The sequence below is a fragment of the Callospermophilus lateralis genome, chromosome 6, assembly GCF_048772815.1.
Source record: "Callospermophilus lateralis isolate mCalLat2 chromosome 6, mCalLat2.hap1, whole genome shotgun sequence".
In the NCBI taxonomy this organism is placed as follows: domain Eukaryota; kingdom Metazoa; phylum Chordata; class Mammalia; order Rodentia; family Sciuridae; genus Callospermophilus; species Callospermophilus lateralis.
In genome coordinates this window covers 90,595,982-90,611,037 of record NC_135310.1, presented here as the reverse complement: position 1 = coordinate 90,611,037, position 15,056 = coordinate 90,595,982, and the positions used below count along the sequence as shown (strand labels likewise).

Below are 15,056 nucleotides of genomic sequence, written 5' to 3'. Positions count from 1 at the left end.
TGCCCACACAAATTATAGTCTTAACAGATCTGAGTAGTATAATTCTTGATATGGTACCACCCCATTCTACTTGGGAATTTACATCAACATGCAGTAATAATTTACAAACCTATGCAAGAGTGTGTATAAACATCTGGCTCTTCATTCTTTAGACATAACAAGACTAACTAATCATTCAAGACTAACAAAGTCACATCCACAGCTGGGAGAAAGGAAGGTTAGGGCTGTGTCCTTGTACAATAATTTGTTTCCATATTCTGGCATTCAGGAAATCCCTTATGTTTTCTCTATTTTTCATACATGTATTTCGCATTCATATGAATGTGTGTGGATATATATCATCCTGTTCTCCTATTTCAGGGTTGTAACATCTGTCCTCTGTATATACATATTTGTATATATACATATCAGAGATATATAGTTTTTAAAAATATTTTCCACAACATAGTGTGTTTTTTCCAACTTGTTGAGGGACTCTGGCATACAATTGATAGAATCTCCTCAATGACCAATAATGTCTGTTCATACCTAAGAGTGGGTTCTAAAAATTTGATTGAGGGGCTGGGATTGTGGCTCCGTGGTAGAGCGCTCACCTAGCACATGCAAGGCCCTGGATTTGATCCTCAACACCACATAAAAATAAAAATAAAGATATTGTGTCCAACTACAACTAAAAAATAAATATTTAAAAAAATTGATTGAAGTTGTGAGTGAACAGCAGGGCTTCACTTTAGAGTAGCTAGCTGGGCTTTCAAGTTAGGGGACCTCAATTTCAGTATCTACGTCTCTCAGAGGTCAGATTCCTCAGTGGAGACATTTCCATTTCCAGCCTGGTTACCAGTTCTGCAGGAAGCATGTAAATGTACACTTATTTCCCTTTTTTTGGTATTGAATCCAGAGTCTCAGCAGCATCTGGGGTCCCAATGCAGAGATGGTCTATTTGCCCTTTTCAAATAAATGTTCAGGCTTTAGCTGGAGCTAGGGAGGGGCAACTGCCCAACTATGTAGAGTAGAAAATGGAGTTTAAGGACTTACGATACAAACTTTCAAACAATTCTCCCTTACCCTCACTTTCTGAGGAACTATACTACCAATTCCTGGGATTCTGTGACTTTAATCAGGTTGTTTCCCAACTTTCAGTGTAAAGGTTCAGATCAAGTCTAATCTACACATCCCGCAGCCATCAGATTTTCAAGTCCCAAAATTTTGTTGCTATTGTCTCCTTTTATATTCTCCCCATTCTTATATTATGCCTCTAAAAGTTCTTAATATTGTTTTTCAGGTATTTAGGAGGTAAAAAAAAATCATGTGTTCAATCCATCATCTATACCCATAACAACATTTCAAAGCAACATGCTTACAAAGGAGCAAAGTAGTATACCAAAAATAAATGTAGTAGTAACCTTTGGGGACAATGAACCACAAAATAAATGTGAATCCACATGATACTATTGAATTAACAGCTTAAATGAAACTAAAAAATTAGATATCACAGCAAATTACTCTTCTGATACTTCTTCCCCTTAGGAGAAAATTATATATAATTTTGGTTTCCACATTTAAGAGACATGTGGGAAAACTCTGGAATAATGGAACCAAAAACTGATTTACCAAATTATTAAGCATATGAATAAAATTTATTTAACCTTAAGACTAAAAAGTAACAACATTATCAAGTGTATGACTGATTTCCCAAGGTAAATATTCATTAACTACTATTTGCATAAAGGAGTAACAAAAGAAAATAACATGATGTTATACTAAGAAAATGGGCAATTAAACATTGGGCATTAGGAGAAAAAGATGATTTTCAAAGAGTCAAATTCCCTCTGTGAAACAGAGGAGAGATGTGGACCATAAGACATCTGAATGTCTCTTCCTACTCTGAATAATGTAATTTATCATCACATTGATGTCTTTTTCCAAGGAAGTCTGTTTGTTAGACTACTGTGGTTCTACGTTGACAGATGGCATGTGTGTTTGGTTTATGTGCACCTCTAATCTAAACTCTTTAATTTCCTGCCTCATTAGAAAGCATAGCCAAAAACAGTTTAATTGACTGAAGATCCCTGAAAACAGAGGAAAGGCAATTAAGATAACAGGATTTTACAATTCATTTCGATGCTCAGAAACATATTATTTTAAATTATAGAGCATTAGGGTAGGGTTCAGAAGAGGCAATTAGCCTTATGCTAAATGACTATTTCTGAATGTATCTTAAAGCTAGATAATTTACAGCTAGATTTAAATTGTTTTGCTAAAATATTAAAAAAAAACACCCAAAGCAAAATACTTGTAAATTCAATTCATACATTAAGGAGGAAAAATGAGTACTGTGAATATTTATATTTAGACATTGAAGGCATTCAAAGACACTTAAATTATATATTTGACTATATTTGAAGTGCAAAACAATACTACACAATTCAATGTATGAACATCGAATTTCCTGCTTCAAAAAAGCAGTTTATAATATGATTAATTTACCTTCAACATGATTTGTAAAACTAATTGCATGTTAATTACATGTTTGTTTCATCTGTTACTGGAATTGAATATATTAACATCAACAAAACATCCCAGGTAGAGACTCAGGTGATAAACATTTTATGATAAGGGAGATAATTTAATGTCACTCTTTGGGATGAGCACTATCAAATCCACATTGTCTCACAGTCATCATTATATCTATGATGTTTCCATTTTGCTTTTTTTCTGACTCTGAGCATACAGCTAATGTTTAACATATGTTGGGATTTTCCCCTTAATTCTCTATGAATTTTTTTTTTACTTTCTTAAGTAGTTTAAGGGCCTGCATTGTTTCTAATATTTTATTGATAGCCCATAGTAAAACAACTTTTACTCCAAAGCAATTTATCAAATTTGTAAAACATACATATTTGCTTAAGTGAAGCATAACTTTGCAGTTCAGCTTTGTAAATGAACTGAACTGAGTGAGAAGATTGAAGGGAATTGAAGAAATTTCTTACAAGGTCTGCATGATCTGGCCTATGTGGTTTTTAACCAGAAGTTCCTAGTATGTTACCATCATTTGGTCTTTATTTAGAAGGAAAAAAACCACTAACTTCATCTGTAAGAAACGCTTCTGGAAGAGTTATCTGAAGGAAACCCAGGCTGATTATTTTACTTCGATTTCTTATGATATTCCATGTATTCTTGAAAAATTGTATTTATATCTTACAAATGAAATCATTTGAATTACTAAGAGATTTTGCTTTTTGAAGATTCTATGTGAAAAGAAACATCATTAATATTTATCAGGACAATGCTATGCCTTCCTCCAGTTTTCTATTTTAAACCTAATTATCTATAAATTAGCTTGGATACACATACATGTGTGTATCTAAGCTTATATTCATGCATGTATATGATAATATACAAATAAACAAGTTTAAATAAAGAACCCAGTGATAGATTATATTTATTATAGATCTTGATTGAATTAATGACACTATCAAAATTGATTCCAGATAGCTGGAAAATATTGAATATGCTTATGAGGTAAAATTTAACTCAATAATGATCTATGTGGGATTAATAACCAAGAATTCAGTAGTGATAAGTATAATTCTGAAGTGACTATTCAAAAAAGTGATTGAATAAAAGTATCTTGTAATTATAAAACAGATTCCTAATCTGTTCTACCAGACTATTTCTAACCTGTTAATTATCAAAATACTCTTCAGAGTATATTAAGCTTATAAAAACAGGCAATAGTTCTTATTTAAATGATCATCTTTCCCTTATTCCACAACAAGAGCAATTAAAGCAGAAAGTATAAAATCTGTCATGCGAAGTCCTGCTTAGAAAGAATATTTAGCAAATTTAACTAACATATCTTGTTTAGAAAATTATTTTAAATTGAAAATTCTTACATTTTCCTATATATGTTCCTTAGGCTTTACTTTCCATATCCTTTAAATTTCATGAATATACCAACTTCTTATGCTTTCATCTAAAGAACCCAGTGATTAAGTGTATCACATATGCTTTCATCTAAAGCCCTCTGACTAATAAGTATTAATAGTTGCCCCCCAAGATGCCCATGGTAAAGGTGCTTTCACCAGCAATGGCTGAGCTGCATTGAGGAGCTTTGAGTGCTTTCTTTCTGCCTGAATCCTTTCTCTAGGATCTAGAAGAACAGAGTTAGGCACCAGGCAGTTTGGAGAATAAAGGACAAGGACAATGAGAAATCATTTTTGCTTGCTTAGAAAGTATTTTACTCACAGAAGGTTTTTGTATATCTAGTTAACATTTTTAAGTGTTCTGAATGATGTCAATTCCCCATAATTTGTGTGTTCTTAGCTTCAGTGTTTTCAGGTTCACAGAAATTTACAGAAGGATTTTGTTGTTCTCACTGTGCCTACAGCTAGAATTGATAGAATGCTCTTCTGTACCAATGCTGAATTTTTTTCCCCTTTGGCCAAATTAGAAATTCTACTAAAACCCTGATTGAATTTCTAGTTAGTGAGCCCTTATTCAAACAGAAGTGAATAAGAAGATATCTTAAATACCCTTATTAAGAAATAAATTAGTTTTTGACAATTTATAATATTTGTCCACTATAAAGCATAAATAGTGACATAAGTGAGTGTGGAGCTAATGGCAATATTTTCAATAAACAAATCTTTATTATTAATGCAATTTTGTTCAAGGATAACAATGGTCATATACTATATGAGTTGCCTGTTGCTGCAGAAGAAAACACCTACAAATGTCAGTGGCTTACAATAATAAACATTCATTAGGTTGTATTTTCTATGGGTCAGGAACTTGACGTGTTGCTTAGTTGTATGGTTCTGGCTTCAAATCTATAATTAAGTTGCAATCATGATGACATTCAGGGCTGCAGTCATTTAAAGGCTTGATTGGGGATGATCTGCCTCCAAATTTATACACATGATTGTTGGCAGGTGACATCAATTCCTCTCTATGTGGGACTTCTTACTACGTGGCAGCTGGCTTCCTTGGCAACTAGGAAGCCATGGTATCTCTCTAGTTGCACATTATTAGTTCCTTTTTTTTTTTTCCTATTCATAAGAAAACTCAGGGGCTGGGCTCAGTTGTTAGAGTACTTGCCTCACATGCGCAGGGCCCTGGGTTCAATCCCCAGCATCACTACCGAAAAGAGAGAGAGGAGGTCATAAGAAAACTCAGCCCTCACTCCCAACTTTGGGAGTGTCAAAGAATTTGTGAACATATTTTAAAATCACCGCACATTTACAACATTTTTTGCAAAGGGCTTTGAAGTTATTAAAACCATAATGTGGACCTAAATTCTCTCCATAAGTCATAACCAGAAGTTAATTAACTTTCAGACTAATGTTCTAACCACTAGCCTACTTCATCTAAGGAGCCCTGAAAATTCAGAGCCTCTGAGTGACACAACTGTTCTATATTTAAACAACCTTATGTAATTAATTTTATGTCTCAAATACATTTAGCAGTCAGAAATCAGATGTGCTTCAATTTGACTTTTAAATTTTATATAAATTTTTTTGAAAATTTTTGACAAAAATATTTATTACATATTATTTTTTTGTTTCACAAATGAAGAGAGGATGGCTGTGTTTCTATCCCAACTCAAGCTGCCAGCAGCAATGTTAGCTGCTCAAGCTCATGGGAGGCCTGGACCACCAGGAAAGGATGGGTTACCTGGGCCACCAGGAGACCCTGGACCCCAAGGTAAGTCTTCAAGCATAATATTTGTTTACCAATTTTTAACCCCCAGTGTTTACAACATGCTAATTACAGTTAATATATAATATAAAATATAGAGAGAAAATAGCTTGTTAATATTTGACTTTCTAGAAGTCAAATATTTGAAGAAATTAAATTTCTTCAAATTTAATTATCTACTATTCTAAATGCATTTTAATATTTAGTACAACAATAACAGCAATGTACATTTTCATATCATTATCAACAAATCTTATGTTTAGACATCCTTTAAGCTCTAAGTCAGACAAGACTCATCTTAGAATTGTAAGGAAACTGAGCAGTGTCTTAGAAGATTCTACTACAAATAGTCTCCTGGGTCCAAAGTATATTGGGGAAAAATTTTAGAATCCTTCTGCTTTAATAGAGCTTGTAGATAGAAACTCTTAGCAAAACAAAATAATAAATTGTTCCATTGACAACAGCTTGATAAGAGGCATGATCTTAAATTTGGCTTGACTAAATTATTATGATAAGGTTATGTTATCATGAATATGGTCAGCAATCAGCAAAGTGGTCAAATAGACTTGGGCTTATAAGAGTCACAAATTTGGATAAGGAAATGCCAAATTCAGTAAGTATATACCACAAAAGGCAAGACCAGAGAACCTGAGGAGACAACTAGTTCTCCCACAAAGTTATTCTTAGGAATTCTGGGGGCAGTTCACCCTGGCCAGTTTGAATTAAATTCTCTAGAATCCATTTTCAGGCACCATTTACTCAAAATTATCCCCAACAGTTTCTACTTAGTGACACATCACATTCCCCATTCCAGTTATATACAGAGATGAGTAGACACAGAGAAAAGCAGACACCAGTTAACTGGTTTCCAGATTTAGCAGAACTATCTTGCCAACCTTAAGCACAGATATACCCCAGCAGCCCTGCCTACCAAAAAGGAAAGACCCCAGACACCAGGGAACCAGTTCTGAGACTCTGGGTGAAGTTCTGAAACCATTTCCAATCCCAGAGAGTGCTCTGTAAGCCAGATGGAGGGGAAGAGTGTTTTCAGTGGTACATCCCTAGGTGACTCCAGATTTTGTCCCTTGATTTACCAGAGACAGCTCCTCTCTTCCACAGCAAGTAGCATTTGGAAGCTACTATGGGCAACAGAACCGGAAAACCGGAGGACAGCCCCCAAGGCAAGAGGCCATGGCAGCTGGGGAGACTTACCCAGGAGATATTCCCTCCGGGTTGATTGGAGCCCCTACTCCTGGCTGGCTGCCAGATTTGTTAGTGGAAAGGCTAGGTTTACTTACCCCAGAATGGAAGCCCCTTAATCATCTAGGAGTAAGGCAGTGGTAGAGAAATCACTTGTACTAAGTAGAGCTAGCTGATTAGAAGATGGAGGGCCATCTTGCCCTGAAGCTGATTTAGAGGCAGTTATAGAAGATGGTTCATCACAGACTGGTGGGCACCTTCTCACAGGTGGAGGTTTGTGACCGAATGACACCCATCTGGTCGTAACTGCCTCCTCACCAGATGCTTTTCAGTTCTGCAAAGATCATTATTTCCTCAGGCTATTCTTGTCACTGATTAGTTTGCTCATGTGCAGCTCCCAACCTATTACACAAGAGATGAGCTAGAGTGGTTGACCCAGGCCCTTTTGCTAATCACCAGACTCCTAATGAAAGAAAACAAACTTCATATGATTATTTTGGAAGACAAGTGTCAGGTGAGCTTAACAGGGAGCTGGATATTCGATCTGGCCTCAAGGCTCAGCTTCATGATCACTCTAGTTTTCTTAAACTACACACATACCCTATCTTTCTCTTAGGAATGTTTGACAGGTTGTTAGAGGAAAGAGGAATGTGTGGAATCAGAAGTAATCTCTGTGTCTACCATTGGTGGGTGGGTGGTTATTATCTTTCACCTATTGGGTCTGTTTTGAAGTCAGAGTATAAGAGAACTGGAGTGAAGATCTTGAAAGTTCACCTGGAGACACCTCAGATCACATAAAGGATAAGCAGTGTCAATAACAATAGAAGAAAAACTTTGGACAGATTCTTCAGACATTGGTGATCTCAGAGAACAGGAACAATGGAAAATTGGCTGACCAGAGAAAACCTCTTTGGAACTGGAGTCACCTGTTCTACACAAACACAGCTTCTGGAACCCTCCCAGGTGTTGGAAAGGTCCATCAATCACAGGCAATTCCAAATCAGCAGTATTAGTGACATTTTTGGAAACAAGACTCCTGCTCATTATTCCACTTGCCCTCCCTTTTGCAAGGGATGTCTATGCCACTCTGTCTAGAAGACATCATAAACTACTTCAGTTTTTCATAGCAATTCTTGAATTTGAAAGATTTTGCCACATGATTTCCAATTTTTTAAAACCAAGGTTTACTAAAATTGACCAAATTGTCCTAAACGGGTTTCTGACAACAGACACATAACTTCTTAGTTGTCTCCTCAACCTTTTCATCATTTGTTAAATTTGCAGCAAAGCAGCAGGGAAAAAAAAAAAACTTGTAAAGAAAAATGAGATTCATTTTTATAGAAGTTTGCCTATAATTAATGCTGTACTGATAATCCTATCTAAAGGCACAGAGAAATCTACTGGAGGAAAAAAAAAACGAAAAAGAAGAAGAAAAGAAAACAAGGTTTCTTGCTGCTTGATTTCTGGTACCTCTACAGGAGGGCATAAGGAATTGAAGAGTTTTTCTTTGGTGGATAAATAAATATGAAGTGCTCAGAAGATGAAATCATGCTATGACTTCAAAGTTTTGCTGTGAGATTTAAAAATTTTCTTGAAAAGGAAGTAAAAAAAAATGCATATGAAGTCTCTTCATGAGAATGTAAATGCTATTGTCTGAATTGGTCCTCTTCATCCCTGATACAGTAAAGTGGAGTTTGAGGAAGGGTCACGCAGCAGAGAAAGGGAAAGGAAGTGGGGCTTCTATATGTGGTGCAGTGTGTTCTGCCCATGCGTGAGTTCTATTAATGGTGGCTTTTGTGAATTTTCTAAATGACATATGGTTCTTTCAGTGTTTGTAAGGAAAGAAAACCATCATTTAAAATTAAGTGGTTTGTTTTGAAACATATACAATGGAGTCCTTTATTTGCTCCTTATGGATAGGGAAAGGCAAACACATAAAGGGACCTTGTAAAGTTTCCTGTGCTTATTCTGAGAAGCAGAAGACTGTAGAAAGCAATGAGAAAATCGATGTGTGACAAATAGAAGTACACAATCCAGGTTGAAAAAGGGAGGTACTGTTCCTACTGAGACTCTGATAATGAAAGCCTGTGGGTCCCCTTTCAGCACCCTGATCTTCTTAAGGAATGAAGAGCATTAAGATTCCAAGTTGGGTCACCTTTTTGCATTTTTTTCTATACTCTCAAAGGGGTGATTGTTGCTGTCTTTTTCAATTCAAAAGCATTTGCAGAGTGTTTTATTTTAGCCATTCTGTTGGGGTCTGAATATTGCCTTCTCACTGTGCCTTGAGAGGAGAACTTGCCCTGGAGTTCACCCCTCAGGTGGGCAGCACCCAGCTTGACGGCTGGTGCTCCAACAGGTGAGTGAGAATGTGCTACATTAGAATCAAAGAGGTCCTGAGAAGCAAGATCCAGGCAGGTTCTTCTCTACAAAAAAGGAGAGGCAAATTCTCCTAACACTTAATTTCTTGGATGAGTTTTTTGAGAAATAATTTTACTTAAACTCATTTCAAAATACGAATGCTCCACTGATTCTCTGCCACTATGAAAACACTGAGGAATAAATACACATTTGAAAGTCCTATTTCTTTCACCTCACACATGGGTTAGTAGGAGGGAGAAAAAGACTCATCCATATGCCCTCCATCAGTTTTAAAAAGATATTATGGGAGTAATTGTTTTTATTTTTTAACTTTTAGAAGTTAGCTATTATTGGCTTATAAGAGAAGAGAAACCTGGTTTTTGTAATCTAATGGCCCATAGGATAGTTTATGTAACTGGTATAGATTTGACCTTTCAAATATGTTAGCAGCAGGACCTTTCGTGAGTGTGGGCACAATGATTGAGAGGTACTGCCAACAATTAGTAGACCAGAACCAGAGAAGTTAAACAACTTGTAAGACATGAGGCCCCCCACATGAAGAATTATTCTTCCAAAATGCCAATGGTACCCTTTTTCTGGCCTCCTTTGTCCAATATTCATATAGATGCATAGATATATATATAAATTTAAAAGTAAATCTCTGGAGTTAAAACTAAAATCTCCCTACTGGTAATAAATACAGTCTACCTCCTGAAAATTTACAACAAGCACCATGTTTCACCAATGACCAGTACCTCTACATCCTTTAGGACAGTGCTTTTCTGTTTCTGCCTTCCTATATAAGCTGCAGTGATGTCAAATTATCACACTGTGTACTTGTGATCTATGGAAATATAGGTCTGCTTGGAGATAGACCAGCCTCTTCCAAATTTAAAGAGAGGCCTACTCTAAAGAAGTAAAAAGCTAAATCCTAGAATAGGAGAAAATGTAATGACTTTATTAGCACTTCTATCTGACAGATGGTTATGAAGCAATTATAAAATAGGATCCTATGGCTTTATAGCAGTTTGGGACCTTATTAGGAAATTCAAGAGTAGAAAGAACTCTGTTTGTGCAATTCAGTGGCTTTATCTGTTACTAACAGGTAGTTATTAACCTAATGAACTGAGAAATTTGTACAAAGAAATTGTTACATTTGACAGGAGGAGGGTAAACATGTCCTTATTATACAAATATACAAATTATCATTTTGACGCCATATGCCCTGTAATCCATGTGGAATAATGTATTTTTTGCATTATATTAAAATCTGAAAATTGAATTTAAACTATGCAAAAACAAATAGGCAGGTTTTTTGTATTTATGGAGATATTTTTCACTTCAAATTAGGTCACAGTCTTGTTAATCCTCTTATTAATCAAAAATTCATATATCTTTTCTTATTTTTCTTTCTTCCTCTTTTTTAGCCTATTAAGTACTTACTGAGATAGCTTGAGGGTCAACTTGACAATTTTTATGTGGTAGTGAGGCCTATTAAATAAACCTCAGATAATAAATGTTATTTTACTCCAGAAATGTTTAAATAATGGATTTGGAATGGTGCTTTCAAGTGGCCCTAAGTACATTCTTCCTTGTGATTCACATATGTTAAATGAAAGCCACTTAAAGAAATCCTGTAACTATTTTAAATTTGAAAATTTGAATATGTATCAACTTAGGACATTTTGCCCCATGTTCAAGCCACTGTTCTTTCTAGGATCTAGGATTTTATCGAACATCTTTAACATAGTTTTCAGATATGAATTTGTGAAATATCCTGATCTATGTATTCCCAAGATATTTCCTTATCATATACCTGTTATTCCATTATGTTCATGTTCCTGTTCAGGTCACACCTGTAAAGCAAAAATATAACTGTGTGGTGATGCATTGCTATTGTGACTTAGATAATGTGTACACCGTATGGTCAAGTCAGAATTGACAATGACAACCCAAAAACTGATGTCTAACTCTCAACAGCCATGGGGGAAAAATCATTATATGTGCTATTCATAGGGAGATTAAATTTTCTCCTCCTGACATGTTCTGTTGTAATGACAAACTTTTATGACAAAACATAGCCAAGTTAGGGCCTACTGTTTCCTACTGAGATGCTTTCCTACTTAGATCCTTCCTGTGTTTCTGCATGGTTCTGTGTGATTGTCGTGTTCATTTGAGACTAGGAACAATGTTTAAGCTATTGTATAAACATGAAAAAAATCAAAAATAAAAACTATTTACCATCACTGTGAAACTCTTACAACTCAGAACCTTTTCTTCAAATTATTATGTGAATGCCAATATATAAAAAATATAAACATATTTGGGGGCTTTTTTAAAGCACAGGTAAGGACTCCTAGGGTACAAATTGCCTTGAAATGTCTAGGTCAGGCAACAAGAAGCATATTCTAGAACCAGAATGATTTTATCTTAACATGTACACAGGTCTTAGACCGAATTCATTTTTGTTAAGAGTGTGTGTGTGTGTGTGTGTGTGTGTGTGTGTGTGTTGGGGACAGATAGAGCCCAAGGCCTGCACATGCTAGACAAGTGCTCTACTACTGAGCTACACCCCCAGCCTTGCTACAGTATCTTAAGATGATGAAGTATGCTTGGGAGGATCCCCCAATCTCCCCTTGTTCTCTAGCATTGGTGAAGTTCCTGCTCCTTTGGATTTATAAACTGCCATGCTAAAACACGGAATTGCTGTTCTAGTTTTATTGTAAAAGATATTGCGTTGTTATAGTCAGCAATTCGAACAAAGACCTGACTCAAGATGAGCTGACTCACATGTACTCTTGCTGTCATTTATTGAAATCCTGAGCTGTTTGTTCCTTTCATTTCCTTTATTTGATAGGATAAGGTTCAGAGCCTTGTAATATCTTGTCCTAATGTTAAGCAGAACTTTTTCAGTATTCTTCTTTTATTTAGCCTATACCTAGCCTCCAGTCAGAATTTCTATTGAAGAGGACTCATACACCTTGTCATTGTCATTTGAAAAAGATACAAATGATCAATTTGAGTTCAGTATCAATTTCATTGGCAAAAAATCTATCAAGAATTTTACTACTTGGACATTTTGTATTAGTTATGTATTTTTAAGATCCTCATTGCCTTATCACACCAATCTGATATTTAACTAAATATGTGCTTAATGCAGAACAGATGGCTAATATATGATTTATGTTAAGTAAAGAAATCACATAAACATCATGACTCTGAAAATGGTTCTTGTATGGATTATGTTGCCATAGAACACTCTTACTTTTTCCAACTCTTTTTATCTCTCCCTTAGGCTACCGAGGACAGAAGGGAGAAAGAGGTGAACCTGGAATTGGATTGCCAGGTATTCCTGGGACTTCAGGTAATAGTGATGCTATCTCCCTAACACATGATCCATGTTGTCTGTAGGAAAAGAGAATGGATAGTATGTGCTCTGCATTCTAATGGGATCCTTTTTTTCATTAGCTATGGGTTTGCCAGGCTCACCGGGTACTCCAGGGCCCCAGGGCCCCCCAGGACCCAGCGGAAGATGTAACCCAGAAGATTGCCTCCATCCTGTGTCTCATGCCCATCAGCGGGCAGGTGGGAAATGAGCACACCTGAGGAAGACTTGGTTCCTGAGGATACCTTCCACCCTTGGAGCTATCTTATTTCTGTCAAACTCTCACAGTTTGTGGGCTGCTTTTTTTTTTTTTCTTTTTAGAATTTTACTGTAAGTCAGACATTAAATGCAAAAGTTTGAATCCTGTTCCTACAATAATTGCAAATTAGTATTTCAGATTTTCCCCAAATTCATTCCATATGTTTTGCCTCATCAATACTATGATTTGTATTCAGTTTTATATGAAACATGCAAGCAAATCTTGTTGTTAGTACTTCAAAAAAAAACATCATATGATTTGGTAGACGGATGATGATGTACATTTTGTAGACTTGTCAACGTGTAATTGACCTCTGGTCTCTGAATTCTAAAGTTTCAGACTTGAAGTTTTCTTAGCAATGGAATTTAGTGTCATTGCTAAAAATTTTGTTCACTTTCTTGTGTATTGCTCCTATTAACCTTTTTTGATTACTTTTACAAGAATTCTTATGCCATCCTACATCCATCCTACTTTTGCAGAAAAATATTTAGGCAATAAGAGCTTCACTTTATAACTATGCTTTGGAAAAATTAAAGGATACTGTTTTAATCAGGGAGCCCAAAAACTCACCATCACCAACAGCTAAAGTAATTTTTTTGATTCTTTATATAATGAATTTAATTCAAAGCAATCACTACTGGCATGAATACATACTGCATGGGGGAAAAAAAGGAACAAAGTGCCAGTTGTTTAAGAGTCCTACGAAAAAAGCCTAGCACCCTGTGTTCCCTTCATTGAGTTTCTCATTTAATGAAGAGAAGAAAGCTCTTTTCCCTAAGAGGTGTTTGGTGGTGAAGGCACCAAGCCATCTTTGGTACCTTTGGTACTCGTGAAGTTTAAATGGCCTCGCTTTGGGCCCCTGTACCTGTTATCCTTCTGACCTCATGACCCTCAGACTTTAAGACAAGAACTGGCCACCGAACCAAGGACAGATTTGTAGCAACCGAAGAAGAAACCGACTTGACCTAGCGGATGAATGTGTGGTGTCAGCAAATGCATATTGAGAAGGTGCAGCCCAAAAGCTCCTAAGGAGAATAATGTTTCTCCAGAAGCTTCGGCATGGCAAAGGAAAGCCATGGGACCACACGTGCAATTAGCACTCAGATGAAAGAGCTAACACTCTCCCCAAAACCACATCCTCTGAGAGGAAACGAAGACACAGTGATCGTCAACTGTTTTACTACGTGGTATTTTTATTGCCTATCTATACACTATTCTGAGAAACTTGTGGTCAAAAACAACAAATTTTATAGAGTAGTAGACATGAGAATGTTGCTGAACCTAGCTGGTGGATCCCACAGATGCAGAGAACACTCCACCAGAGCCCTCCTGTCACAGAAATCAGGAGTTCACACCTCTTCAAGGAGCAGTGCAGATTCTAATTGGACATGATTACTTTTGTCTGTTAGTGGAAAAATGAGTTTAGAAAAGCAAGCCCACTGAAATTGGAGAAAGCTGTGAACAGAGTTGTGCCTGAGGAGCATGCCTAAATTAAGGCAGAGTTTATTTAAATGCACCCATGATTTGAACTGGTTTTCATTATCGACGAATGAACTGCTGGTCAGGTACTGTCTACATGGCTGTGCATACATACAACCTTTTAGTTATTTCATGTTGAATTTTGCTGTATATTTCAATTCCAATTTATTTATTTTCCAAGGTTATCTTGTTTTTAACTTTAAATTGACTTTATTTTGTTTCTTGTGCAATACCTACAATGGTGCTGTGGTTTAAACTTACACAATTGGAATATGCATATGCATTTTACATATGTATTGCATTACTAAAATAATAATTTATCCCAAAAAGTGTATATAGATTTGAAATTTGGTGCTATCTGTATATTTTGAGATTTTAATTTGTTGAATTTTATGAACACTTACAACTTATCTGACACATTAATTTACTTGAATTTGTCATAAAGCCAAACGTTTTATATGTTTTCAAAGAGTATTTTTGCATATTAATAGGTAATTTATCCTTTTGCCTCTTGGCTAATTCAGAAATATTTATTTTATCATTTCAATGTTTTCTTGGACTGTTTTGCTGATGGGTGATCAGTGTATTTTGTTTTCTTTGGTCAATCCTTTGTATACATAAAAGATGCAATTCATTTTCTTGTTTTATAAATTCTGATCACTTTAGTGCTACAGA

At 35.8% G+C, this 15,056-nt stretch overlaps 1 protein-coding gene across 1 annotated transcript in view; it reads left to right on the top strand.

The window, feature by feature from the left end:
- Col19a1 (collagen type XIX alpha 1 chain) overlaps window positions 1-12,854 on the top strand; it is a 296,753-nt gene extending 283,899 nt beyond the window's left edge. The window contains exons 48-50 of the mRNA XM_076860052.2: window positions 5,578-5,706; window positions 12,554-12,622; window positions 12,727-12,854. Coding sequence (XP_076716167.2) covers window positions 5,578-5,706; window positions 12,554-12,622; window positions 12,727-12,854 — 326 coding nt within the window. The remainder of the gene's footprint in view (window positions 1-5,577; window positions 5,707-12,553; window positions 12,623-12,726) is intronic.
- The last annotated feature ends 2,202 nt before the right edge of the window (window positions 12,855-15,056 follow it).